The 27,466-nt window shown below is 37.9% G+C and overlaps 1 protein-coding gene across 3 annotated transcripts; it reads right to left on the bottom strand.

Annotated features, from left to right (window-relative positions):
• Window positions 1–319: 319 nt before the first annotated feature.
• LOC122305178 lies at window positions 320–27,217 on the bottom strand. 3 transcript variants are annotated; one of them, XM_043117526.1, is made up of 6 exons: window positions 27,118–27,217; window positions 25,720–25,757; window positions 5,045–5,871; window positions 3,799–3,919; window positions 2,062–2,121; window positions 320–1,949 (listed from the first exon to the last, which is right to left on the bottom strand). In XM_043117526.1, exons 3-6 carry the CDS (start codon window positions 5,806–5,808, stop codon window positions 570–572), a joined length of 2,325 nt encoding a protein of 774 aa, XP_042973460.1. In that variant the 5' UTR covers window positions 5,809–5,871; window positions 25,720–25,757; window positions 27,118–27,217; the 3' UTR covers window positions 320–569. The 3 variants fall into 3 exon arrangements, with proteins under 3 accessions (XP_042973460.1, XP_042973461.1, XP_042973462.1); XM_043117527.1 differs by having other exon boundaries at window positions 5,045–5,930; window positions 27,118–27,214; XM_043117528.1 differs by lacking the exons at window positions 25,720–25,757; window positions 27,118–27,217 and adding an exon at window positions 6,325–7,398.
• Window positions 27,218–27,466: the final 249 nt, after the last annotated feature.

The raw sequence follows: 27,466 nt of genomic DNA, 5'->3' as shown, positions 1-27,466 counted from the left end.
GCATTCGCTTATCTAAAGTTCTAAAACTAGTTTTTGCTTTTTTTTGGTAAAGGTTAAGGCTCTTGAAATCCACGTAACAGTCATTATCTTATATCATTTAAATAATGGAGACTATCTCTTAGTATCAGATAAATTCTGTTTTATAAAGTTACTTTTACCTATTCCTTACGCACTCTATTGATATGATTGGTAAAAAAGTTATTTTATATTAAAAAAAGTGATATAGCCAATCATATTAATGGAGTGTATAAAGAGTATGTAAAAATAACTTCACATAAAATTTTTGTTTATTTGAAATACAAGATGAATGCCGCGATCCTTTGAAAAAAAGGGAAGACGACTCTAGGATTTTAGATGATTCATATAATATGAAAACAGGCGAGATCCTAGGCATGAACGAACACCTAACTTGCTGCTCCTGTAATATTTACAACTTGATGTTCCTACTAGAATCATGCTTCTTCGGTGTCTTTTCTACCTGAAGCAGGATTCTTCTCTACGACGTTTTGACCAACATTTCACACATCAGTTCAAGGTATCAGCTTACTAGTTTTGTTGATCTCCAAGCATCACGACCTCCGGACTCTCCAACCAGCAGGATAGATAGGAAATTTAAGATCCAATGTGTTTGACATTGGTCTCGATAGTGGGTTAGAAGTGGATCCCATAAAAGAAATTGGACCCCTATGCATGTATCCGTTAGGTGGTCTTGGTTGCACAGGTCTCACAGTGACTGCATTGTGGAAACTATATGCAGGAGGCACTGTCTGGGTTGAAAATGGAGGATGGGCTGTGATGGGATGTGGAGAAGGGAGCAGAGGGCTTGGAGGACCTGAAGATGTTTGGAACCTCGACTTTGGTACTTCGTGATTGATCATAGTTACCGATGGTCGATTTATCTGTGGAACTGATTGCTTGTGAATCTCAACATCTGGCGGGCACCATTCGGGCATATCATCATCATCTTCATCAAAATGGTTCTTTGAACGTGGAACAGCAATGCTGCCGCTACCAGGTGTGGTAACAGCTTGAAATTGGGCTGCGTTTGGTTCTTCCACAATAGGAAATTCAGATGTCTTGCCATGTTCACCAAATTTCTTTACTAGAATCTTCTTCTCATCTAGAGTAAGCATTGGAAGATTTGAAGTTTCCAATCTTCTTTGATTGGAAAATAGCGACTCTACAGTGGGCACGATCCGCGGAAGGGATCCATTCATGTTCCTAAATCCTTGAGAAGCTCCAAAATCAAATTCAGGAAGGTCGTCATCATCAGGCAGAGGTGCAACTCTGTTGACAACATCATGCGGGAGGGACAAGATAGGCCTTTGAAGTTCCAAGCTCTGTTTAGGTCTCTCGGGTCCCAAATTGTGCATCTGAGGAGCTTCAACTTCCAATGACTGTCCCAAAGAATCCTGACGAGAGTCACAGTCAGAACATGATGTTTTAAGTCCCACTGAAACAGATAGAGAATTGCTTTGGAATGAACGTGTTGGCAAGGGTTTAATGATGGTGGAAGAATTATGCAACTCAAGTTGAATGTTGCTAGGCCTGATATTCTTGCTTTCAGAACTTTCACATTTTATAATCTCAAGAGTGGTGCAATCTGCTCCTGACGCAACTGGGAGGGATGCCTCAGCTGGTTGTGTATAATGCAAATTATTTTCAGCAACTCTTTGGGTAGAAGAGTCAGGTGGGAAGTTGACAGGCTGCTCTGTCCAGGAACAATTTTCTTTCTCAGATTTCTTAACAGAATTTGCTCCTTTTTTTCGCCACACAACACAACCAATCAAGGAATCTTGGTTGTCTTCAACAGCAGCCATGCCCTTGAAGAACCCATGCTTAGCAAGTATTGTGATTATGGTCTCACTGCGAGGACAGACATAAAGATCAATACCTGGGGAGAGCTGTGCAAGCCCAACTCTCTCCCCTTCTTTGTACCCTTTTGCAACCTGTCAACAGGAATGACAAGAAATAGAATCATCATCTGTCTATCAGAAAAAATTAAAATTTTATCCATGATGGCTGCCGGTATTTTCCAAAAGTGTTCCCTTGCTGACTCACCTTTTTCATGCCTGCCAGTCCAGTTTCAGATGACCCTTCTTTCCAGCAAAGTGAGATTACCTGAAGATGAATGCTAAGATTTGTTATAACCTAGATTTCGAGGAACTGTATGATGTAAGATAAAATTTTTCTGAGGTAATGCATCTGAAATACATCAAATATATTGTTCATAGGGAATAAAATCAAGAATATAATTTTTTGGCAACTAATACATAACTGAGTACTACTGGAATTATGTGACACATTGAGTTGGTCTCTTATCAACCTTCATAAAACTAAGTAGCCTGATTTTTATTACAACCTGCTAACTTTTCTTTTATCAGATTAGCAACCAAACTGGTTTTAATCAAATTAGCCAATTAATAGTTAATAAACATTTCCTTCTCTCATGCAACCAGACAAATCTCTAACTGTCCATACACCCACAACCCCTGTATATCTGGTGCACAAGTTTCTGTTATTCAAGATCTCTATGGTCCAAACTTCCAGCCAATGGTGGATCAAGGACCAGACTAGACAGGAAACTCATCCGTTATCTACCTGATCCATGTCTACCCAAATAATTAGTGGCAAAGAGAAAGGTCAAAATTTGCTCAAAATGAAGCAAGGAAATTGGCAATTGGAAATTGGAAGCAATTCAACTCAAAAACGAAATCATGACATCAAACTAAACTTTTCTTACAAAAAAATAGATCAAGCACAATCATAACACTAGTTTCCATATGATTACATACATAAGTACGCCATCTGTGTGGTTTTGCAATAGCACAACTTTTTTCCCATTTTCAGTAAGTAATAGCACAAAATGTCAGCAAATCCAAATGTTTGCCAGAACATTTGGAAAGATTAATCTTCCCGACACCCATCACCTTAATACAAGCCAACTCCCTGAATAAAAGGTTGCCTTTAGGCTGTTGAAGGATGTCATAATTATTTATGTATAGCTACCAAAAACTCTATTTGACACCATTTACAGAATAACTCACTGCACTCAAATGTTTCCCTGACCTTAGGCTGTTGAAGGATGTTATAATTATTTATGTATAGCTACAAACAACTCTATTTGACACCTTTTACAGCATAGCTCTATATTGACATTCATTGGTATCACTTAATTTCCAGATTTTCCAAAATCTCCCTATTATTCCTATTAGGAACTAAACATTGACTTTGGAAACTTTATCAATAAAAATTTTGGCAACATTGGGGGTTGGGGTGGAAGAGAGGAAGAACCCTATTCTAATCCTCCCAACGAACACATGAACAGCCACAATATATTTCAATGCCACCAAAATAAGCTTCAACATCTTTAATGTATATTCTTGCACCTCCTACAAGTCGATCCCTTTAGTCATAAATATCATCTATTCTTATTTATATTCATATGATTTTTCTTTTCAGCCAATATGAAGTTCATATAGTAATCACACAAAACCTGCCCTTTGTCTAGTAGCTCTTCAGTTTCAAGTGAAGTCACCGCAGAGTATTTCTCTATCAGAACAAAAGCTTCAAAAGTTTCTGGAGTGCATCACTTTTCTATCCGTAAACAACACAAAGCTCTTCGATTTTTTCTCACCAAAGTGAAGGCAAACCGCAATCCAGTTGCCTCGAGTATTAGTCATCATCAAGCTAGTATATAAACAAGGCAGATTTTGAACTTACTTCCATAAATCTAATATAACCCTGTGAACAGAAGTGCCTATTTCACAATGGTATGAAGAGGTAAGAGTACCATACCATTAAACCTCGGTTGCGCGAACGAGGGAGATCCTGAATATATTTTTCAAAAGCCTCTAACCTCACTTTCCCTTTGACTTCTACAGATTCAGACCACTTGATATTAGGCATCTTCTCACCGCTACAGAAAAATAATCATCATGGACAAGATTAACAGTGAAATTTTTACCTTTCCAAGTTCCAACATTATACATACATGGTGGATGTGATGTTTGGTTGTAGCATATCATCCCAAAACAAATAGGAATGATCGTATACATAATATATTTGAGATGAAGTTCTATTGCGTGTAAACTGAGTATTTTTATTTTAAAAAGAAATCAAGAGTGTTCTAATTGATATCACACAAGGCAGCAGAACTTATGTGCAAGTATGCAATCCAAATGCCAGAAGCAATCAAAGGAAAGGAAAAAAAAAAACCAGCTTTAAATCCATTCTGTCGATAAGAACTCAAAGAAAAAGTGGAAATTTATTATTCCACTTGAAATGAAACAGCGTGTGTAATACCCCCAATCAGATTGAGTAGGAAGGTGGTGAATGGATCCCACAATATTGCTTGGGAAGGTTAAATTCTTACTTAACCAAGGACAAAGTATTTTTTAGAAGGAATCCATTTGTCTTAGGATGTTAGTGTACATGCATTTTCTAGATGTGGTGTTTAACTTTGACTGAAGCTGAAAGTGGCAGGCTTTAAAAAACATCAATATAGTGAAAACCCTATGCTGCTCACAACTTTTGGAGCGTTCACTTACTGTCATAAGAAAACATTGCTTCGATAAACAAAACAATTTATAGAGATTAATTTTTGTTGACTCCAAATGACAGTAGGCCTTATAACAAGTTCACAAGGGTATTTGGTGAAACCTTGGAGAGGAGGAAATGGTTGGGGGGGTTATCGGTTTCAGTCTGCACAAATGGAGAAAGGCACTGGTTCTGCAAGCGATTTAGTGGAAGAGTTTCATCACATCGTAATAAGTTTGTAAATTATATTTACTTTCTTATTTTACATTCTCCATATCACTTTTTCTCTTGAAGACAAGATATCTCTCTTTTCCTTTTTTTGATAAGTAGATATCTCTCTTTTCCTCAAGTGATGCAATCACTATCTAACAAATTTTGTTCCCACCTTTTGTTGGAAAACAAAACTAAAAGGACAAGTGATGTTGACAAATCTAGGAAAAATATTTTATCAATGAGTTGCAAGTATCTATTTAAAAAACTGAATATAAAAAGAAATTGAATGAACCTCTTAAAGAAGGCAACCGCAACCACATTTACAGAAGAATTCAACTGAAGGGACCCATCCCAGAGCTTCTCAGCAACTGTGGGAACTATTTTTCTGACAAGTGATTTACTTTTTTCATCAGACTTAAAAGAACCAGGAATTGGATAATGCCGAGTATCTACCTGCATAGGAGGACAATCCCCATTTCTAGGTACAGTTTCTTCCAAGAAGGAATGCTTAGAATTCTCAACATCTGATCCTTCTACCTTATTCATGTGCATATTTCCATCTCCTTGACTTCCACCCTTCTCTTTTATACAGTTATCAGTCAACCCTGTACCTAAAGAGCCACTGGAAAACAGTAGTTCACTTTGCAGTGACACATCCTTTTCCTTGTGTCCAACGCATGAAGAAGAAAACAAAGAGCCTGTTCCAATATCTGAAATAACATTTACTCTGGGAGAATTTGAAGTCTGACCAATTTGTTTAAAATCAAAAGATTTATTGATTCTGTAATTCATTCCAGCTTGTAAACCAGGACCACCAAACTCAGCCTTTCCTGCAGGTTCATCACAAGATTTCATAACAGACATTTTTTCATGCCCTCCATGAGCTGGAATGAACACATTACGAGTCTGGGATTGCCAGTTTGATTCTTTCAGGATTCCCCCATCCAAAACATGATCTGATTCCGAGATGGTACACTTTGTATCCACAGTTATTAACTTCCTCTTTCTTGATGACTCAGATGTTCCTGAGTGAGGTTGTAGAATCTTGTTCTCCATAGAGGCGCCCTGAAGACTTTTAGGTGTATGCGAATGCCCTCTTGTTTCTCATGCTGCATATGTCTGAAATCCAATACACCAACAAACTTTAGTAAGCCCAAATTATCTTTCTTCCTCTAGGTCTGCATTCAGGACATATAAAGTCAAGTAAACAAGAATCCACTGATTCTGGATTAGGCTGTAGGTAAATCATTGCGACACCCAAAAGTTTCAAGTTTAACAATTGGTCTGAATGGCAAAAGCAACAGAACCATCCTTTTGTACTCTCAATTTCTGTTAAAAAGAAATTACTCTAGTCTGAGATCCAGAACAATCCTTTTGGACTTTCAGTTCTCTTAAAAACAAACTACTCCAGCTTTTTAGGTCATCCAGTTTTTTTTCTTTCCCTTCTATTTGTATCATTACTGAAGAATATTACGTAATGTTTAAACTAATGCAGTAAGGGGTCTTCCTTTCCAAAGTTTGCTAGCATATAAAAAACAGCAGAACATCTAGAGAATGTCCAAAGCCTAATACCTTTGAATCCTGCAGCAAGCCAAAAAGTACCTACGGATCGACTGAGCCCTCTTGAGCAGACTTTGCCTTACAGAGAATAAATAGCATTTCATGAGGCTATGCCACCATTCTCCAACTGTGATTAAACAGCTCTCAAGGCCTCAAACAATGAGAAACTCAAGACTTTGGATACCTATTTTTATTTCTAATATTGTCCAGATCAAGCGCAATAAATATGATCATTTCATCATGATCCTTTTCAGTTACCGAGGATATATAGTGTAAATTTCATCTAGGATAGAAATTATCCCGAAGCCACTAATTAAAAAGCGTTGGTATTTTATTTTGATTTTGGATTGCATCAACTTATAAACACCGATCGAGCCAGCTGGTCTTCTCTCTCTTTTTTTGTTTCAAGAATGAATCAGGTGATTGTGTAATCTCTACTCTCTCTTTGAAGTCATAAAGAATTCATTGTTTCTCAGCAGTGTCCAGGATAAATATCTTCTTTTTTCTAATTTTTTTCTTTTTTCTTTTTAATAATAATTTTGCATGTATTGCTGACACATCATGTTTTAGTTACACCGGTTTAATTCTGGATAGTGATCTGTCATAGTACTGCACAAATACTTGGGATTATTTTATGGTATTTTCTTTTTAAAAGAACATGAGTATCTCCAGAATATATATAATTTTCAGTACTCGCATGATTGGACAAACAATAATAATGATATCTTAGTCAATCGAAAGCAATTTTTATTTATTTATCGACAAAAATAAGGTTGTTCTTAAACTGCAGACTGGTTTAATTGCAGTATTGGCTCATCTAAAGATGTATAAATATTTAAATAAACCAGCTACTTACTATGGTTCGAAGTTGTGTTAATGACGTTCTCGTGAGAGTCATCATGACGTGCAATATGCATGGATCGGAAGGATCCCACTTCATAAAATTAGTCGGTCTCATTTTGACTGGTCAGTTCTTCTCAAAGATTGGAAAGAAATTAAAAAAGAAAACTTCTAGTCAGCCGACTCATGTTTTCAGCCATTTCTCAGGTATTTCATAAAGAGTTTTGAGATGGATGACGCGTACATGTTGATTCCAGTTTCAAAATGGTCTCGTTTGCCAAGTCAAAGAAAGTATGCCCTAAGCATGTTTCAAGCAGTACTCTAAAAATTGTCTGATATTACGTAGGCAGGTCGTATTCTATTCCATTCACAATATGACGTAGTGGTAGTAGTACTGTCGCTTTCAATGGCTGAAAAATAGTAAATATTATCTAGTCAAGTATGTTTAGTGCAGATAGAAATTAGCTATATATCGATCGATGGCCTTCAAAAGTACTGCATGCATACTTCAATAACTGGTTATTCTTGCAGCCTAATCAGATTTCAAGGCTGCAAGAAATCTCTAGAAAATTGTACATCTATAATCCTAACTGAAATCATTTTATCTTATCTTATATCATCATTATAACTTTATCAAATTTCCATACAATTCAACTTTTTTAAATTTCAAAACAAAAATAACATTAAAAATTTATATTACAATAATATTTTATTTAACTTTCAATAAAATATTTCATCGCATCTCGTATGAACTGCATTAGCAAACGAGTTCATGGCAAAGAGAAAAAGTAAGGATGGAACTTGATGGATTTTAAGCTTTACAATACTTTGTAATTTCCTAGCTGGCTAGTCAGTAGGGTTTTAGAAGTACTAAGGATGATCACTTCCTGGATTGTAAGCTTTAAAATGCTGTATTTTCTAGTTGTCATTACGTATTTGGTGATCTACTAATATATATTTGACACAACTTGTTTGATGCATGGATTTAGACTTTGTAACTTACCAGTCTTAGTACTTGTTAGCTAGTCTTCTTTGGGGTTCAAGAATAGTACCATTCTACCGGTTAGTTCTTTTTTTTTTTTTAAATATCAACAATACCTTTCAATATAAATGACTAGGATCTTGCCACATCAGCGTTTCGTCGATCACTTATAAAATATATTGAGTGCTGTAAATACTAAGTAAGCTAGGATGATAAACAAGCTGTTGGTAGACCTAATAAATACTTTGCAAGTGTTGATGTGCCAACCATTTAATTTGAAAGTACTGATTGAGATTTAAAAACTCTAAACAAAAGACTACCGCAAGAATTTTAGTTAGAGCAGTTGTGTTAGGAGTAGTGCTTTACAAGAACTGATTAAATCGATCAGGATCGACTCAAACCGAACTCAGAACTAGCCGAAATTGGCGTACAACCGGTTGACCAGCGGTTGAATTTTGTCAAAACCGCCGTAAGCCAGTTCGGTCCCAGTTTGAGATTGGACCAGACCGTTAAACCGACCAATAGCTTATATATATATATATATATATATATATATTTAAATTATATACATATAAAACGATATAAATAAAACGGTATTTAAGTAAGTGAAACGACATCATTTTGAGACTTAATATTTGAAAAATAAATAAATGGAACAACCCGTTTCACCCTAGGATTTAAACACCCACGTCCTTCTTCTTCTCTCATTTCCTTCTTCTTAGTTCTCATTTCTCCTCTGCCCTCCCTCTCTCTCTCTCTCTCTCTCTCTCTCTCTCTCTCTCTCTCTCTCTCATGCAGGGCCACCTCTCTCACCACCGACTAATCGACCGGAGTTACGCTGAGACCGATGTCGAGGTTTTCTCCCCCTTCACCGGCTGATTTCGGTTGATATTTACACCATCTTAAGGTATCGATGCAGTTTCGGTTTTGGACCAAAACCGTACCAATTACCTTCGGTTTTCACCCCTAGTTAGGAGTTTTAAAAAATACTTAAATAGTAGTAAAATTTATTTAATAAGAAAAATTAGGTTGTTTGGATATTACATATTACAGTATTTTTTAATCTCAAATAAGCTAAAAACCACGTTTAAGGAAAAACATAATTTTTTATGCCCTTAAACATGCTTTTTTGGATAATTTGGAATGTAGTTCAAATTTTAAAAAGACTGTCAATATGTGAAAATAACATACAAGTCTCAGATAATTACAACTTTCAAACTTTTAAGAATATGGTTATAATTTAAAAAAAAAAACAAATTGAATGATCATCATTTCTACCTCAGAAATCATTTTTTTTTAAATGATGTCGCCACGTCACAATGAAGAAAAAGATGATCAATATATTCTTCATTCTTCTTACACAAAAAACACCATTTAGCTATTTGAAAACCTCTCTTCTTCAAGTTGTCAATGGTTAAAAAATTTCCCAAGAGACAACCAACCAACAAAAGAAAGCAACCTTACTAGACACCTTGGCTTTCCAAATAAGAAGGAGACTACTCTTGCCGAAGCTGCTCTCGGTAGAAACTTCAAGATCTTGTTCTTTGGTTTAGCCTGTTTCTCCATGGTAGTACAGGATCAATTTCATCCTCAATGATAAGTTCTTTGGCAGAGGTCTTCTTCAGCTTAACATAGATATGAGGAAGGGACGTTTGCTTCAAACATGAACAATGGGAAATGAGAAAGGGGAAAATGACATCGTTTTCCTTTTACACGTGGACTCAAGGCCGCAACGGGGATGCGACCACGTTGTCCATATCATTTTTTATATTTTTTTACTGATAATCTTTGACCCCATGATTGATTAATTCCTCGTAAAAAGAACTCACTAAAAATCTGGAATTAACTATATGCACCCACTGCTTTGGTCAATCTTCATCTCATATAATATTCCTAATAATTATGAAACTTCACATACTTCCCAATCCTGCACATCTCTAGTAAATTCCACACTCCAACAAAACATATTGTTAGAAAAATGATAAGAAGCAGACACTACAGCCCCTTTATCTCTAGCAATTCTGAAGATATTAGGGAAATCAACCTTAAAAGGTGAATCTCCACACCAAGTGTCATGCCAAAAATAGATCTTTGCCCCATCCCCCACCTTGATTTTAGTATTCTTGACAAATTTCCCAATGAGAGTTTTATTGACAAGTCTTAAGTTTCGCACACCTAACCCTCCACAGGAAACCGGAAGACAAACCTTATTCAAACTCACCAAATGAAACTTTCTTTCCTCCCAATTGCCATCCCACAATAAATTCTTGTAAATCTTCTCAATTCTTTTAGCAACCCCAACTGGTAAAGGGAAGAGAGAGAGGAAATAAGTGGGGAGATAATTAGTCAATGTGCTCTTAATCAAGTTGACTCTTCCACCTTTAGACAAATATAATTTTTTTCAGTCAGTTAACCTCCTCCTAATCTTCTCAATCACCCAATCCCAAATAGACTAATTTGTGGGGAGCACCCAAAGGTAATCCAAGATATCTCATAGGTAATGAAGCTACCTTTCAACCCAAAATATTGCCTTAAACTCCAAGCCCTGTTAAGAAAAACCAACTGGATTGCCATTCACTAATATCGAAAATATTGTCGTTGCAATATAATTTTTAATCCAAGAACACCACTTCTCACCAAAACCAAATCTCCCAAGAAATTCTTAATTTACATGATCAAAAACCTTTTCCATATCCAATTTAACTAAAACTCTAGATTTACCCATTCTTAATCTACTACAAGCATTCGTTTGCAATTAGAAATAAGTCAAGAATTTGTCTTCCCCTTATAAATGCATTCTGGGACTTTGATATAATCTTGTCCATAACCACACTAATACAATTGGCTAACAACTTGGCAATGATTTTATACACCTCATTTACAAAGCTAGTGGGGCGAAAATCCCTCATCTCCACTACACCTACCTTTTTAGGAATGAGAGTAATGAAAGTAGTGTTGATAGTTTCTCAAATTTTAGGAACAAGTGGAAGTCATAAAAAACTTTCATAATGTCATCCTTCATGATGCCCCAGCATGCGTAGAAAAAATCTATAGAGAAACCATCCGAACTCGGAGCCTTGTCCTTAGATATGCCTCTAACCACATCCAGAACTTCTTCTTCCTCGAAAGTTCTCTCCAACCAATATGCACTCAATTGATCAATGGGCTCAAACACCAGCCCATCTAACTTTGGTCTCTATGAGTGTTCTTCCCTAAAGAGCTTCTCATAATAACTCAATTGATCTTCAATCTCCCCAATATCAGAAAGAACATTCTCACCATCTTGAAGAGCTTCAATAGCATTGTTTCTACAATGAGAGTTTGTCATTTTATGAAAAACTTTCGTACAATTATTGCATTCCTTCACCCAAAGGATCCAGGAATTTTGCCTTCACGAAATTTCCTCTATAAGAGAGAGCTTTTCAATTTCTGCATTCACCTCTTTTTTCTTCTCCTCCTCCTCGAGATAAAGGCCTCCCTTAATTTCCTTATCTTCCAGAAATTGCAGCTGCTCCATTAGCTGTTTTCTATTATTTACTACATTACCAGAAAACTCTACATCCCAGCACTTCCAAGTCTTATTTTAGCGCTTTGAGTTTGCCAGCCAAAACAAAACTTGGAGTACCTAAAAAATTGTAAAAGGCCCACCACCTCCTAACCTTTCCTACAAAGCCCCTATCCTTTAACTACATATTCTCAAATTTAAAATATCTTCTCCCACTTACAATGGCCCCACAATCAATAAGATGGGATAGTGGTCAGAAACAATTTTCTGCAACCTTTTCTGCCTTACATTTGGAAATAAGGCTTTCCAAGAAGTCACAGTAAAAAATCTATCTAATTGAGACCTTGCTCTTCCATCTGACCACGTGAATTCTCCTCCTGCCATGGGTAAATCAATCAACTATAGCTCGGAAATAAGATCTGAAAATTCAAACATAGCTTTTGTAATCTGAGAATCCCCTCTGCAATCACAAGGAAATCGAGTAACATTGAAATCCCTACCAAAGCACCAAGGGTGATCCCATCACCTACAAAGTCCAACCATTTCATCCCACAAAATACTCCTTCTAGAGTCCAAGTCAGGCCCATATATTCTAACAAAAGCCCATTCGATTCCATCATCCACATTGTTAAAATGACATGCCACTAAATAATTCCCCACATAATGATCTACTAATTCCACAGTGCTCCTGTCCCACATAACAATGATACCTCCCGAAACTCCATTAGAAACTAACTCGACCCAACCCACCCAACAACAACTCTATAGGCTATTAACCACTGAATGATTAACTTTCTTCAATTTAGTTTCTTGAAAATAGATAACTTCTGCCTTTTACTGACGAACCATATTTTTCATCCAGAGGCGTTTCCTATAGTCATTAAACCCATGGATATTCGAAGAGATGATCTTGGGCTTCATTGGGAACCAATGGCAGCCCTCTCCTTGCCTTAATTACAAAAGGCATTCCCCTCCCTAGTGTTATAGTTGATGGTACACTCCAACCTTTTCAACTCCCTCTTTCTTTTAGAAGCTGATTTGGCCAGAGCAAGTTGGCCAGCTTCAGTGACGAAAAGTAGAGCTCTAAATTGTTCCTAAAAACCATCACAAGAAATCCCCACACAGTTTCTGATTTCTTCCACATTCCTTAACACCCAATCAGAAGAATTATTAGGCCAATTGATGCCAGGATTAATAGAACACAGAGGAATAGTATTAGGATCATCATATTCGTTTGAAACTATCAGCTTTCCTGATTCATTAGAAAAAGAGCCTTCACCTTCACCAATCACCAACTGTGAATCAAAGGAATTGAATTGAGTACAAGGAACCTTAGAAGTAGACTTCTTGACCCCCTACAAACCCTCACAACTAACATCTTATTCCACACCCTCATCCCTGTCAGTTGAAGAGGAACTTGATCCCATAGCTCTCCCTAAAGAATCTCCAGTAGCTATCACCTTCTTCTGAGTTACAAGCTCTTCCTCCAAAACCATGATGGGTTCAAACCTAACAGATCCACCAAACTGACCCTTAGAAGGATAGGATTCAGCTTGAAAGGTTGCCTAAGACGGACCAACCATTGTTAGGGCTATACAAGAACTGGTCAAATTGACCAGGACTGACTTAGACCAACCGTAGGAGCTTGGAATTGGCCGAAACCAGCGTAGAACCAGTCGGCCAACAGTTGAATTTTGTCAAAACAGTCGTCAACCGGTTCGGTCCCGGTTTGAGACTAGATCAAACTGTTAAACAGGCCGACAACTTATATATATTTTTTAAAATTATACATATATGAAACAATGTCATTTTTGGACTTCATGTTTGAAAAAAAAAAATGGAACAGTGCTATTTCGCCCTAGGGTTTAAACACCCATATTCTTCTTCTTCATTTTACTTCTCATTTCAGACTCAGAAACGCCACCTCTCTCTCTCTCTCTCTCTCTCTCTCTCTCTCTCTCTCTCTCTCTCTCTCTCTCTCTCTCTCTCTCTCTCTCTCTCTCTCTCTCCATGACATCATTGCACGTAGGGCCACCTTTGTCGCCATCGAAGATGCTCCAAAACTTATGTCAACAGTTTTCTCCCATTTCACTGGTTGGTTTCAGTTAGGGGTGCAATCGATCCGGTTCGGTCTGGTTTTTGACAAAATTTAGAACCGAACCGGTATGTACCGGTTTTACATTTTCCAAAACTGATTACACATCGGTTACCTTCCTAAACCAGTATTCCGATTTTACCAATTTCCGGTCTGGTTCGATCCGGTTTTTCGATTTTAATATACTATATTATATTTTATATAATATAGTATATTATAGTATATAATACTTTAGTGATAATATATTGTAGTGTATTATAATATACATTATAATTATATTATAGACTATGGTGATATATTATAATATATAGTGATATAATATTAGTATAACTATCAATATGCATTATATAATACTATTATAACTATTAATACAATAAATAAAATGATATAAGATTTTAAAATTTAATAAAATATTAATTAGTAAGATGGCTCAAAAAATGCAACATCATCCTTTTATTGTTCCACAAATGTAGCGTCTAAAGTTTTTCTCTCCGTACATGGTGTGAAAAGTTTACGTTCTCGTTCTGTGTTTCGTTCCGTCGCCGTGGAGGATGGTGTAGTTACTGTGTAATACGACGACGGGAGTTACGGATGATTTACGTAAAGGATTTCATGATTGAAACAAAGTTTTTCTCGGTCGTGTGTGAAGGGGGACTGATTTGCATCACTGAGCGAGGGAAGAGACGCAAGCAGGAGCTACTGCTGGGGTTAGGCACTGCAAAATGGCTTGAGAGAGAGTTAGAGAATTGTGTGAAAGGTGATCGTAGTGATTTTTATACGTCAACAAGGGAAGGTTATCAGAGCTTTATTGTGCTGTGACGTTCAAATGATCGCGGAAACTTTCTGGAAGTTGCCATTTACGGGGAAGGAGGTCGCCGAAATTTCATTTTGATCCCTGAAGATGAGGGGGGAAGGGGATGGAGAAGTATGGGGGAGGTGCTAAGGGAGGCCCGTACTGGCGTAGAGGTACAGAGAAGGCCGTGGAAAGATACGGAGGGGAGGCCGAAATCGTATAAAGATGCACTTACCACGGCAGGGTCACATGCTGGCCTGAGAAAGGGGTATGTTGACAGTGATGTACATCGAGCCCCTCGAGAGAGAGAAATTGGCAGAGACGTGCGCGAGGTACACTGCATGGTGAAGGAAATTCAGGCTCAGTTGGGTTATTTGCAGAGGGAGGTGGCCAAGGTGCTGAGGAGTGTCGGGGCTATTAAAGGGATGGAAGAAACGGTGCGTTTTGGGGATGATTTTAAAAAGAAATCCTATAAGGCCTTAAGTAACGGGTTGGGCCAGAATCAGGCCCGTGACCCTTTTGAGGGCCGAGTTAGGCAAGGGCCTAAGCCCGACACACTTAAACCAACCTGGAAAGAATGGAAAGCACGGGCAGGGCCTTCTCGTCTCGTGCCCAATCCACTTCCGTCGACGAACAGCCTGCAGCAGGTTAACGATGTGCCGGAATCTTTAGTGCGAAGAGGAACCCAACAGAAACTGCAGATGGCTGCTACAGAAGTCGCCGGAGGCTTGGGTAATGCAGAGATGACGCCGGGCCAGCAAGAGAAACTACCGACAGAAATGGAGGTGGACCTCCCATCACCACCGAGAGTTTTCTTCCCTTCCGAAACTGGACAGACAGAGCCGATGGAGTGTGGGGGAGGAGAAGTTGGCTCAGAGTGGCCTCTGGCACTACATGGAGAAAATAATCAGTTCGAAGAGTGCGAAATAGGGGGCAGTGAGGACTCGGCCAGTGAAGATCTCTTCCTTTCAGATGAAGAGAATGCATAGAGGCTCTTCCAGGTGACTAATGATCAAGTAGGGGAGGTGGGTTTCGTGCTTGGGGAAGAAAGTACGGAGGAACAGATGGACTTAAGAGTACAAAATCCTGTTCCATTAAACTGTCTGTTTCTAGATCAAGCTCGTGTCTCGGACTGTGTCTTTAACACGGTGAAGGACATACAAGAAATTGTGGGTTTGAGGTGTGATGGGTATGAGGAGCAGTTTATGGCTTTACTCACCGCTATTGAAATGGGTCATTAACAACAAAGGAAGGCAAGGTCTAAAAAAATGCGGGAGCTCAAAAGACTAACATGGTCCATGAACTCTGAAGGTAGTTCTAGTAAGGATAGGATGAAAGGGAAGGGGCTAGTCTATCCTAAATGAAACCAAAAATTGTTTCATGGAATGTTCGCGGACTTAATGAGGCGAACAAACGGCTGCAAGTAAGAAACTTGTTGCGAGGGTGGAAGGCGGACATCATTTGTTTACAGGAGATGAAGTTGGAAGTAATAACTACAAGAATTATACGAAGTATATGGAGTTGCGTACACGTTGATTGGGTTTATCTGGCTTCAAACGGGGCCTCAGGAGGTGTATTGGTTATGTGGGACCAATGAGTGGTGGAGAAAAGGGCGGAGTTTATAGGGCAATTCACGGTGGCATGCTCCTTTAGGAGTATATCAGATAATTTTCTATAGGCTTTTGTAGATAATGACCGAAGTCTTTTATGGGACAAACTAGCTGGAGTTTACAGCTGGTGGGACCTTCCGTGGTGCATTGGAGGGGACTTTAATGTAACAAGATTTCCCAGTGAGAGTCATGGTAATAGAAGAATGCGCCCGGCAATGTCATGCTTCTCAAAATGCATCTTTGAGTTAAATTTAGTGGATCTACCAATGGCGGGGGGTTCTTGTACGTGGGCTAACAATCAGACATGGTCCAGACTAGATAGATTCTTAATCTCTCCGGAGTGAGAGATTCATTACCCGGAGGTTTGGCAAAAGAAACTACCTCGTTTGTGTTCGGATCATTGGCCTATCTTGTTGGATTGTGATGGGATACAGAGAAGACGCCGATACTTTAAGTTTGAAAACATGTGGCTGAAGTCGGAAGGATTTGTGGATAGGGTGCGACAATGGTGGTCTTCCTATCAAATTCAGGGTACTCCCAGCTTCATGCTTGCGGGTAAACTGAAAGCTTTAAAACAAGATCTAAAGAACTGGAATAGACAATCTTTTGGCGATATAGGGGCACTCAAGGAAAGTAAGTTTAGGGAGGTTCAGGAGCTCGAAAGGTTACAAGAGTATAGGAGCTTAACGCAGGAGGAATCAGCCCAAAAACTAGTGCTGGTTGCAAAACTTGAGCAGATCATTATACTAGAAGAGACTTCGTGGCGGCAAAAGTCGAGGGCTTTATGGCTGAAGGAAGGAGACCGTAGCACTAAATTCTTCCACAGGGTAGCCAACTCTCACAGGAGATACAATAATATTGAGATGCTGAAGATTGATGGGGTAGAATGTAAGGATGAACAGAGTATTAACAATCATGTAGTTGGTTTTTTTGAACAGCTACTTACTGAGCAGGTGGGTTGGCGGCCCAAGCCCAATGGGCTGATTTTTTACCCTATTGACTCTTTGGACAGCAGCGGGTTGGAGAGGCCTTTTGAGGAAGTTGAGGTGTTTGAGGTGGTGAGGAAGATGGCTAAAGATAAGGCCCCAAGTCCAGATGGGTTCTCTATGGGTTTCTTTCAATCATGTTGGGATGTATTAAAGGAAGATCTTATGAAGGTGTTCGAGGAATTCCATTCGATCGGTAAAATTGAGAAAAGTCTAAATACCACTTTTCTTGCATTGATACCGAAGAAGGCCGGGGCTGTGGAGATTAAGGAATTCCGACCTATTAGCCTTGTAAATGGGGTTTATAAGATCCTTTCTAAGGTTCTTGCAAATCGTCTTAGCAAGGTTGTGGGAAAAATCATCTCAAAATCCCAAAATGCTTTTGTAAAGGATAGATAGATCCTAGATGCGGTTCTTATTGCAAACGAGTGTCTAGACAGTAGACTAAAAGCGGGTAATGCAGGGATCCTTTGCAAGCTAGACATGGAGAAGGCGTACAACCATGTTAATTGGGATTTCCTAATTGACATCCTTGGAAGGTGTGGTTTTGGAGAAAGATGGCGATCTTGGATCCATTGGTGTATATCTACGGTGAAATATTCGGTTTTGATAAATGGAAGCCCAACTGGTTTTTTCAATAGCACACGTGGCCTAAGACAAGGAGATCCGCTGTCTCCACTACTCTTTGTTGTGGTGATGGAGGTTTTGAGCAAAATGATCTCAGCCTTGGCTGATAACGAGCGAGTGACCGGTTTTCCGGTTGGATCCCCGGGTGGGGGAGTCCTTAATATTTCACATTTACTTTTTGCAGATGATACCCTTATTTTTTGCGAGGCTGATTACAACCAGGTCCGAGACTTGAAGGCACTGTTACAACCAGGTCCGAGTCTTGAAGTCATGGGGATGGTTGGGGAACATATCCAGTGGAACATCAATTTCAGCCGAGCAGCACATGATTGGGAATTGGACAGTTTTGCAGCATTTTACAGTCTCTTGTACTCACTCAAACGGAGCAACCAGCTTGATGATTTACTATGGTGGAAGCCTACAAGCAGAGGTTTGTTCTTGGTTCGCTTGTTCTATAAATCTCTTTCGCAAGGGTCCCCCATTCAGTTCCCTTGGAAAAAGGTTTGGAGACATAAGGTGCCCCCCAAAGCAACGTTTTTTGTGTGGACTGCGTCCTTGGGTAAGATCCTCACAACGGACAACTTGAGGAAAAGAAGGGTGATCATTGTAGATTGGTGTTGCATGTGTAGGAAAGGGGGGGAATCCGTAGACCATCTTTTACTACACTGTGAGGTAGCTCGAGGATTATGGTATGAGATATTGAGTCGATTAGATTTGGGCTGGGTAATGCCGGAGACAATGGTGGCGATGTTAGCTAGTTGGACAGATTTGAGAGGCATTCAACAGATCAAGACTATTTGGAAGATGATTCTCATTTGTAGAATGTGGTGTGTATGGCAAGAGCGTAATGAACGAACCTTTGAGGACAAAGAGAGATCTATGGAGGAACTAAAAGCTTTCTTTTTTAGAACACTTTGTACATGAGCCATTGCAGTTAATTTTAATGGCCAAAATTTACATGAGTTTCTTGTATCTATTGAGCCTACGTAGTAGGGCATTCATTGTTCTGAACAGGGCTTTTGCCTATTCTTTTCATTAATATACTTTGATTTTACTTATCAAAAAAAAATATTAATTAGTAATTTATCTTATAATACAAAATAATTTTATATATAATTATATATTATATATAAAAATTATATACAATAAAAAAATTATATATATATGAACCGATTCAGTCTAATTCTAGAAAAAGAAAAATTGGAACATGACCCATTTTGATCGATTTTAAGAAAAATAAAACCGGTACCAGACCGAACCAAACTCGGAACAGGACCAATCCCATCGGTTTGGTCCGATTTACCAGTTTACCAGTTTTTTTTTTTTTACACCCCTAGTTTTAGTCAAGATTTATACCATTTCAAGATATCGATGCGGTTTCGGTTTTAGACCAAAACCGTACAAATCCCCTTCAGTTTTCACTCCTAACCATGGTATTGCTATCGGGAGAATTGCTTTCGACCGTTGACCTCTTCTATGAAGAAAGTGCCTTCATCAGAGTTGCCACATGAGTGGCCGTTTCTTAGAAGACTTCGCAGGTTGAGAAGGCCCTTTCGCCGAAATAACTGTATCGAAACACATTGCCAGAGTACCCCCAGAGGGTTTGCCCATCGCCATCGACTCTCTCTGTGAAGATGGACCAACCGTCGGAGCCATCGTAGGAATGGGCTGGAACTTCACCCTTCTCTGACTTGTTTTGCTCTAAAGCCCACCTCTATTTTGATCCTTCCGGAGTACAAGCCTATTTAGTGAGCCTCTATTAGGCCCATCTCTTGGTAAATTAGAAACCAAAGGCCCAGCTAGTCCTCTATGCTTCTCAATTGAGGCTTCATTATTGCCTTTTGAGATATAGCCTAAGCCCGAAATTAGGCCCAATCCATCATCAATTGCCTTCATTTAAGAGTCCAACCTCTCCTTCCACCCCTAGAGCTCTGCCCGAACATGCCATAGTGACCTATCGACTTCTCCTAGTTTCTGTAACTTCTGAAGAATCTCCAGTAACTGTCACCTTCTTCTGAGTTACAAGCTCTTCCTCCAAAACCATGATGAGTTTGGACCTAATAGATCCACCAAACTAACCTTACAATGATAGGATTCAGCTTGAAAGGTTACCTGAGACGAACCAACCGTTGTTAGGGCTATACAAAAACCAGTCAAATCGACCAGGACCGACTTAGACAAATCGCCGGAGCTCGGAACCAATTGAAACCAGCATAAAATCAGTCGGCCAATAGTTGAATTTTGTCAAAACAACCGTCGACCGATTCTGTCCCAGTTTGAGAATGGACCGGACCGGACTGTTAAACAGAATGATAGCTTATATATATATATATATTAAAATTATACATATATGAAACGACGTCGTTTTCAAACTACATATTTGAAAAAAAATGGAACGGCATTATTTCGCCCTAGGGTTTAAACACCCATATTCTTCTTCTTCATTTCACTTCTCATTTTAGACTCAGAAACGCCACCTCTCTCTCTCTCTCTCTCTCTCTCTCTCTCTCTCTCTCTCTCTCTCTCTCTCTCTCTCTCTCTCTCTCCATGACATCGTTGCACGCAGGGCCACCTTTGTCGCCACCAAAGACACCATGAACCAACTAGAGTTACACCAAAATTGATGTCAACAATTTTCTCCCCTTTCACGGGTTGGTTTTAGTCAAGATTTACGCCATTTCAAGGTATCAATACGGTTTCGGTTTTGGACTAAAACCGTACCAATCCCTTCAGTTTTCACTCCTAACCGTAGTATTGCTATCGAGAGGATCACCTTTGATAGTCGACCTCTTCTATGAAGAAAGTGCCTTCGTCAGAGCTGCCACATGAGTGACTGTTTCTTAGAAGACTTTGCAGGTTAAGAAGGCCCTTTCGTTGAAATAACCGTATCGAAACACATCACTGGAGTACCCCCAAAGGGTTCGCCCATCACCATCGACTCTCTCTATGAAGACGGACTAACCGTCAAAGCCATTGCAAGAATGGGCTGGAACTTCATCCTTTTCTAACTTGTTTTGCTCTGAAGCCCACCTCTATTTTGATCCTTCTGGAGTACAGGCCTCTTTAGTGGGCCTCTATTAGGCCCATCTCCTAGTAAATTAGAAACCGAAGGCCTAGCCAATCCTCCATTATGCTTGACTGAGGCTTCATTATTGCCTTTAGAGATATAGCCTATGCCCGAAATTAGGTCCAATCTGTCATCAATTGCCTTCATCAAAGAGTCCAGCCTCTCTTTCCACCCTTGGAGCTTTGCCCAAACATGCCAGAGTGACCCATCGACTTCTCATAGTTTCTGTAACTTCTGAGAATGCCAATCGTTGACCCCAACTACAGAAATCTTCCTATTGATCAAATCCATCGGTCTTTTCTGCTTAAAACTTACAGTCGTCACTACTTCATTGTGTCTGGAAAAAACTTTTTACTAGAACTAGGGATATCATTCACTGGTGCCATCAAAGCTGATAAGTAAGGGGCTTCGTGGGAAGAGGAAGCCCCTATGTGAAGGTAAAACTTTCTCACTTCTTTTCTTGTGGAAGCCTTATTATCAACACCATTGTAGGAGACACCTCTATTTTCAGATAAAGAAAGAGAGGAACTTGAGCCAACAAGTTCTCTTATCTTCCTCACAAAACCTTCCCAACCACTACCATTTCTACCCTCAGGAATAACAATGATACCTTTTCCTTTTCCCGTGCCCAGCTCAACCGACTTCACAAACCTACCATACGAGTTTTGGCTAAGTTGCAAAAGGAAAAATCTATTTCCCTCCCTTCCAGTCTGAAATGGAGCCCTATTACTTAAAAGCTTCAAGCAATCCTCGACTGCCTTGGCCAACCAAACCACCACATCTCTACTGATGAAAAGAGCATTTGTGAATTTTTTGCATTTCTCAACAATGCAAAAAAGATTCCCCCGCCCCCTCCCATTCCCTCCTTTTGATCACAAGCAGTTTAGCTTCAATCCAAACACCACACTCCATCGACCCTTATAGCAAAAACTTAAGAGAAGAAAAGAGCAAAACAGAAACTAAAAGAACAATGGGTCCATAATGAAAAAATGAGAAGGAACAAGAAATGAAAAGATAAAAAAACAAATTAGAAGAGAGATTAATTAGAGGATTATCCCCGACGAGAAGCACTAGGAATGGGTAGACGAAAAGTCATAGGAGAGGGAGAGGGAGGGAGAGAGAGAGAGAGAGAGAGACCAGCAACAAATCTCCTGTGCTATAAGTTATTCCTAACTATAAGTTATAAGTCTTAAATTTATAAATTATATTTCTCACCGTAATCCCAAATATGTACTTAATCCTTGCGCAGCGCCTAGCTTGGAATTTTGACACAAGAATATGCCTTTTATTTTAAGAGAGTACGTCTAACGCGCTAATTTAGAATATATAGTAGCTAGGTTGATTCTTTCAAATTGTACAAAGAGTTTGGCTCTATATATATGTTATACGAGTCAACAGCAAGCTAGTGTACCAACCAGCTTATGGTGCCTTGACTACCGCTTGGAGTCACACTTTTGTTCCAATATTCTACAACATTTAGCTACATTTATTTATATATATATATATATGTCTCATTTCAAATTTAACAATTTTTTTTTTTTTGTAGCCACATCATTAGCAATACGTAGGAACTTTTCGTACAAATATTAGAATATTCATCAACAATTTTTAGATCACCTAATAAAAGGAGTCAGTATTAATTTTGCTGCCCCCATTTCGGCTTCTCTTTCTGCTCCGCGTCAGGATTAACTTTTCGTGTCATGTGGACAATTTTTGTTCCCTATTGTATGTGGTTAGAGATACAAGAAGTATTATTCTTATCCCTGCATGTCCTCTCTCTCTCTCTCTCTAGATGCATGCAATATTCAAGCAAAAACCTCTCTAGATTTTGTTTAGCAGTAATTTATTGTTCCTCCAAAAAGCCAGTTTAATGTCCATTTTTCATTAATATTTTTTATTAGTCACTAACTACTAAAAACTCCAATTTTGCTAAGCTATATATTAATGCCTGATCATCAATTAGGAGAGAACAACATTTAATAACATGAACATATGCAATGGGAGATCAAGTATACTCGGTTATTACAGCTTGCGGTACTGGATTAGACGACTCAAGCGTCCGGCGAGTAATTAAGTAGATCCAGAGCAACTAGCTAGCTAGGCATGCATTCACTTATAGTTGATTAGAATTTTCTTTTGTTAATTTTTTCTCTTTGTTTTTATAAAATTTTCCAAAAAAAATGAATTGAGGACAAAAAGTACTAATTAAATAATGGTATTAAATTAGTTGCGATCGAAAGGATTTTCCAGTGTCTTCAAACATGATGAATAAGTAGATCAGAAAACCTGCATATATATATTGATGCTTTATCCTCATGATTTTCACTCTCTAATCCATTCAATTGGTAATTAAACACTTCTTCCATTATTCAAGAGGTTTTTCTAATATTATTTAGTGTAATTTGTTTCAGATGATCTAGAAATTTGTTGCTCAATTTGAAATTCAGTGCCACATTTCGACCACCAATATCAATAATTGACTGTAAAATTTGTTGGAGGCGAGTTGCTTGACTTCGATCCCAATTTGACATTGAAAAAGTAGAGTGGATCAGTTGAGTTATATATGGTCAAGAGTCCAGAAAAGCTATATAACTCCCTTCGGAGTCTTGGAGTAGTACTCTTAACTCTATTAATGATCAAGCTAGGGGTGCAAACAAGTTAAGTTAGAGCAAATAGTGACTGGTCAAGTCTAAGTTAGAGCAAATAGTGAGTGGTCAAGTCTTGTTCATTCAATTTCTATTCAAACAACGAGCCGGCCTCGAGTCTATCAACAAGTTACATTTTATGTTCATGAACAATTGATCATCTATTGTTCAAGCTTGTTCACAAGCTATACAGAGTTTATGATCATCAAGTTACATTTATGTTCAAAAGCAGCTCAATTATTACTTGTGCATGACCTACGTACTTAATTTTGACAAAATAACTAATAACTTGAGTTACATTTGAGTCTTTGTAAATATCTTTAAATAGTTTATAATTGATATATATATATATATATATATATATAATATCAATTATTATACTCATCAGGATTCAAAGAACATGCATAATATCGGAAACAATATGATTTCCTATGATCTTTTCAAATATTTAAGATAATTATAAAGTTAAAAATTATACCATTAAAAGCAATAAATGCGAATTAGTAACTCAAGTTCACACAAGCTTAAAAGAGCTCAGCCATGCTTTATATATACGTTTGTATTATTTAATAATCAATTATAATTTTGTATTAATAAATAGCCCATTTAATAAACAAATCGAGCCATATATACTCGAGTTTAACCAAGCTGATCTTGAGTGGCTCGTTGATTATAAGTATCGTTTATATTTATAGCCCAACTTAAATTCGTAGCTTAGCTCAAGCCTATTGCAAGCCATCCTCTTTTCCCCACCAAGTTGAGTGAGACAAGGTCTCAACAGTCAACACCATCACCAATATTTGGTGACTACAAAGCCAACCAACCACCTATTTGGCTAGACTTTTGACGATATATACTCGCTGGTCCAATCCGAAACCAATTACCCACTATTTAAAATTTTTCATCGAATTAACCACTCATGATATCTTACCAAGCCTATTTTTCGTTTTATGGAATCAAATTCGATTTTATTTTATTGTTTCTCATGCATCAATTTTCGATTTTTTAAAAATTAAATCCTAATACATGAGACACGTGTTTGGATGCATACTTAAGGTTGGTTGTAATTGAATTAAGAGAAGTTGCAAAGTAAGGTTCCCATTTATAATAATTTATTATATATTTTAAGAAAATTTTGTTTTATATTTCAATATTAACAAAATATAGTTTATACATTTCAGAAACTATTCTTATCATGGAATTTATATTTCCCTAGCCTTATATATCTACTTACTGCATGGACATTAGCTCACTCACTCTCAATTCTATGATCAGTACCTTTCAAAGCTACAAGATGATCTCTCAAGTTGAGATTTTATGGTAAATTGTTGCCTAGCTGATAATTATTGGAGAATGATCATTCTTATTATTAGCTCACTCACTCAATTCTATGACCTTTCAAAGCTACATATATGATTAGGCGTTAAAAGGTATCCGTGAAGTCTGTTTTAACTGCGCGCCCTCCATCTTGTTTTTGAAATTTATTCAATTATATTAATGTTGAGTTTAGCTACCTATAAAAAAATAATGTTAAAGAGTTTAGGTGTGTTGAACCAAGATTTTCTAGGGCAAGGAAAATGAACCTTTGGACTAGAGTATTTAAATATTAATATAGTATTTTATTTCGTTAGCTTGAGAATTGTGGTGTACTAACTCTATTTTGAAAGAATTAACTCTATTTTGAAAGAATTTAGTAGGATAAATGATATATTATGGCCATTGTGAAATAGAGTACTTATGCAAGTTGTATTACATCATGATGGTTTGGCATGCACCATGCATGACCCTTTGCAGTTAATTGGGGCGGGACATTTTGTACTCAAACTAGATGATCTCCAGTTCCTCACCACAACAAAATAAACCAGAAATCAACTTTCAATTAGGAGAATTAATTAGCTTATAGCGTCATGACCCCCAATCGAATTAAATTCTCTCTAACCCCCCCCCCCCCCCCCCCCCCCCCCCCCCCCCCCCAAACCCCCCCCAAAAAAAAAAAAACAAAACAAAACAAAACAAAAATAGCTCGCAATATACCAATATAACTAGCTAGGTACCCTCCATCAAAATAATATCCTATTAATCTTGTAGGTTCCCTATACAAACTTCACAAATTATATTTACCTGATTAATTCTTTTAGTTTTACATGGAAGGATCGATGTTGGTGAAAGAATCATGGAGGATTGTATAAGATATTACTGAATCGACACGATATGTTAATAAGAATAAAGGAATATTAATTTTGGAATGGGAAATTACCTGGTAATTGGCTTTTGCTGCTATGGTATATATAACATCTGGAAAGAGAGAATAACCGCAGGTTTAGAATATAAAATAATAATGCTACTGCTCATCTGTGACAAGTACTGTAGATAATGTATATAATGTGTGAGGAATAATGCGTCAAACACGATCTTTTTCCCCTTTATTGTTATGAATTGATCATTGGGTTTAATTTGTACCTTAGCATATATAGATATTATATATTCTACTTGACTTAGATACAAGAAGTTCAGAGATTTTCTTTTCTTTTCTTTGGGGTGTTTGACTAGGACTTCTGCGGCCACTTGTATGAATGGAGTACTGAACCGCTGCATCCATTTGGTTCAGTAATATATAATTTCCTTATTCAAATTTCAAACACTACAGTAGGCCAGATAAAGAAAGATATGATAAAAGCAATAAGAATACTTAACCATCCCATCTATACCAACAGTACATATAAAGTCATCCACGTTAAAAGGAAAATCATGAAGACAAATTAGTCGGCGATACCCCAACGACAGCTTAAGTTCAAGAGCCCAAAACTTGTGTCAAAACACACTCATGCATACATACGTAGATAAAATAATGCTGAATTCTACCAAGTAAGACAGCTAGAAATGGTGTTAATCTCCTATTGACATGTCATATCTTGTTTGAACAGTTATATGGTTAATCACGCGAAGGAAAATTGATCCAGAATAGAGATGGGTGTGAAAAAATTAAGGTCTTCCGTAAAGGTCTCTGCAATACCTTTCAAATGGGGGGGGGGGGGGGGGGGGGGGGGAAGGAAATCCTGCTCCAGCATTAAACTATTAGAGAGGAAAACATGAACTTCTTGTTCAAAATGTCGAAGCTAGAAAACGACCTAATTATAAGAGTCCTCCTAGTAAAAAGAGTACATAAAATATAACTTCGAGGAATTTTTACCACCAATAAAGAGTTCTGACGACTTCTGGTCACTCGGACTCAAGCTATAATTAAATATATTGGTTACGGCTGAAAGTTCCATATTTACCCAGGTAATAATCTTGTGGTAATACTCTAAAAACTCCTTCGCTTTACCAAACAAAAAGTTTTTGAGTAATTCAAGCGTTTAAAAAAACCCATTCTTGAAGCCCTTAAAAAATAAAAAATAAACCCCCATTGTTGAAGCCCTATATAGATTCTTAGTCAACTAACCCAAAACTCAATGATCAAAGCACAATAAAAGACTACCTCTTTTTTACAGACTACAATGTTTGCATGTGGATCTGAAGCAAATTTCTCTATCAAGAAAATCCAATACCAAGAAACCACAGAAATATATCAAGGGCAAGCAACAGCAACAGAGGCAAACAAAGAATTTCGTAATCGAAATTGCTCGGATATTCCAAGAAAATCGAGATTTCTTACCTGGGTTTGGTCCTTGCTGATGCCGGGAGGGGACGCTCTTTTCTAAATTTCTCTGAAGGAAGAGCATCTGAGGGTTCCGTACACTCGAGGGAAGCCAGCCGTGTAATACGAATACGGATGCAATCTTGGCCTTTGCTTTTAGGAGTTGTCAGGTGTCACAGGCCTGGGAATGTTAACCTTACCCGCCTTGTCTCACCAAAAAGTGACTGCTTAGGACCAATAATGATTATCGGAGGTTTTTTTGGCACTGAGATGAGACAGTAATTTTAATTTTAGATAAAAAAAATAAAGATTAAATAAAATTAAAATAATATTTTAAAATTTTAAGAAATTAAATTATTTATTATAT

Source organism: Carya illinoinensis, chromosome 3 (assembly GCF_018687715.1).
Source record: "Carya illinoinensis cultivar Pawnee chromosome 3, C.illinoinensisPawnee_v1, whole genome shotgun sequence".
Classification (NCBI taxonomy): Eukaryota; Viridiplantae; Streptophyta; class Magnoliopsida; order Fagales; family Juglandaceae; genus Carya; species Carya illinoinensis.
The sequence above is the reverse complement of the archived record's forward strand: the minus strand, read 5'-3'. Positions and strand labels throughout refer to the sequence as shown.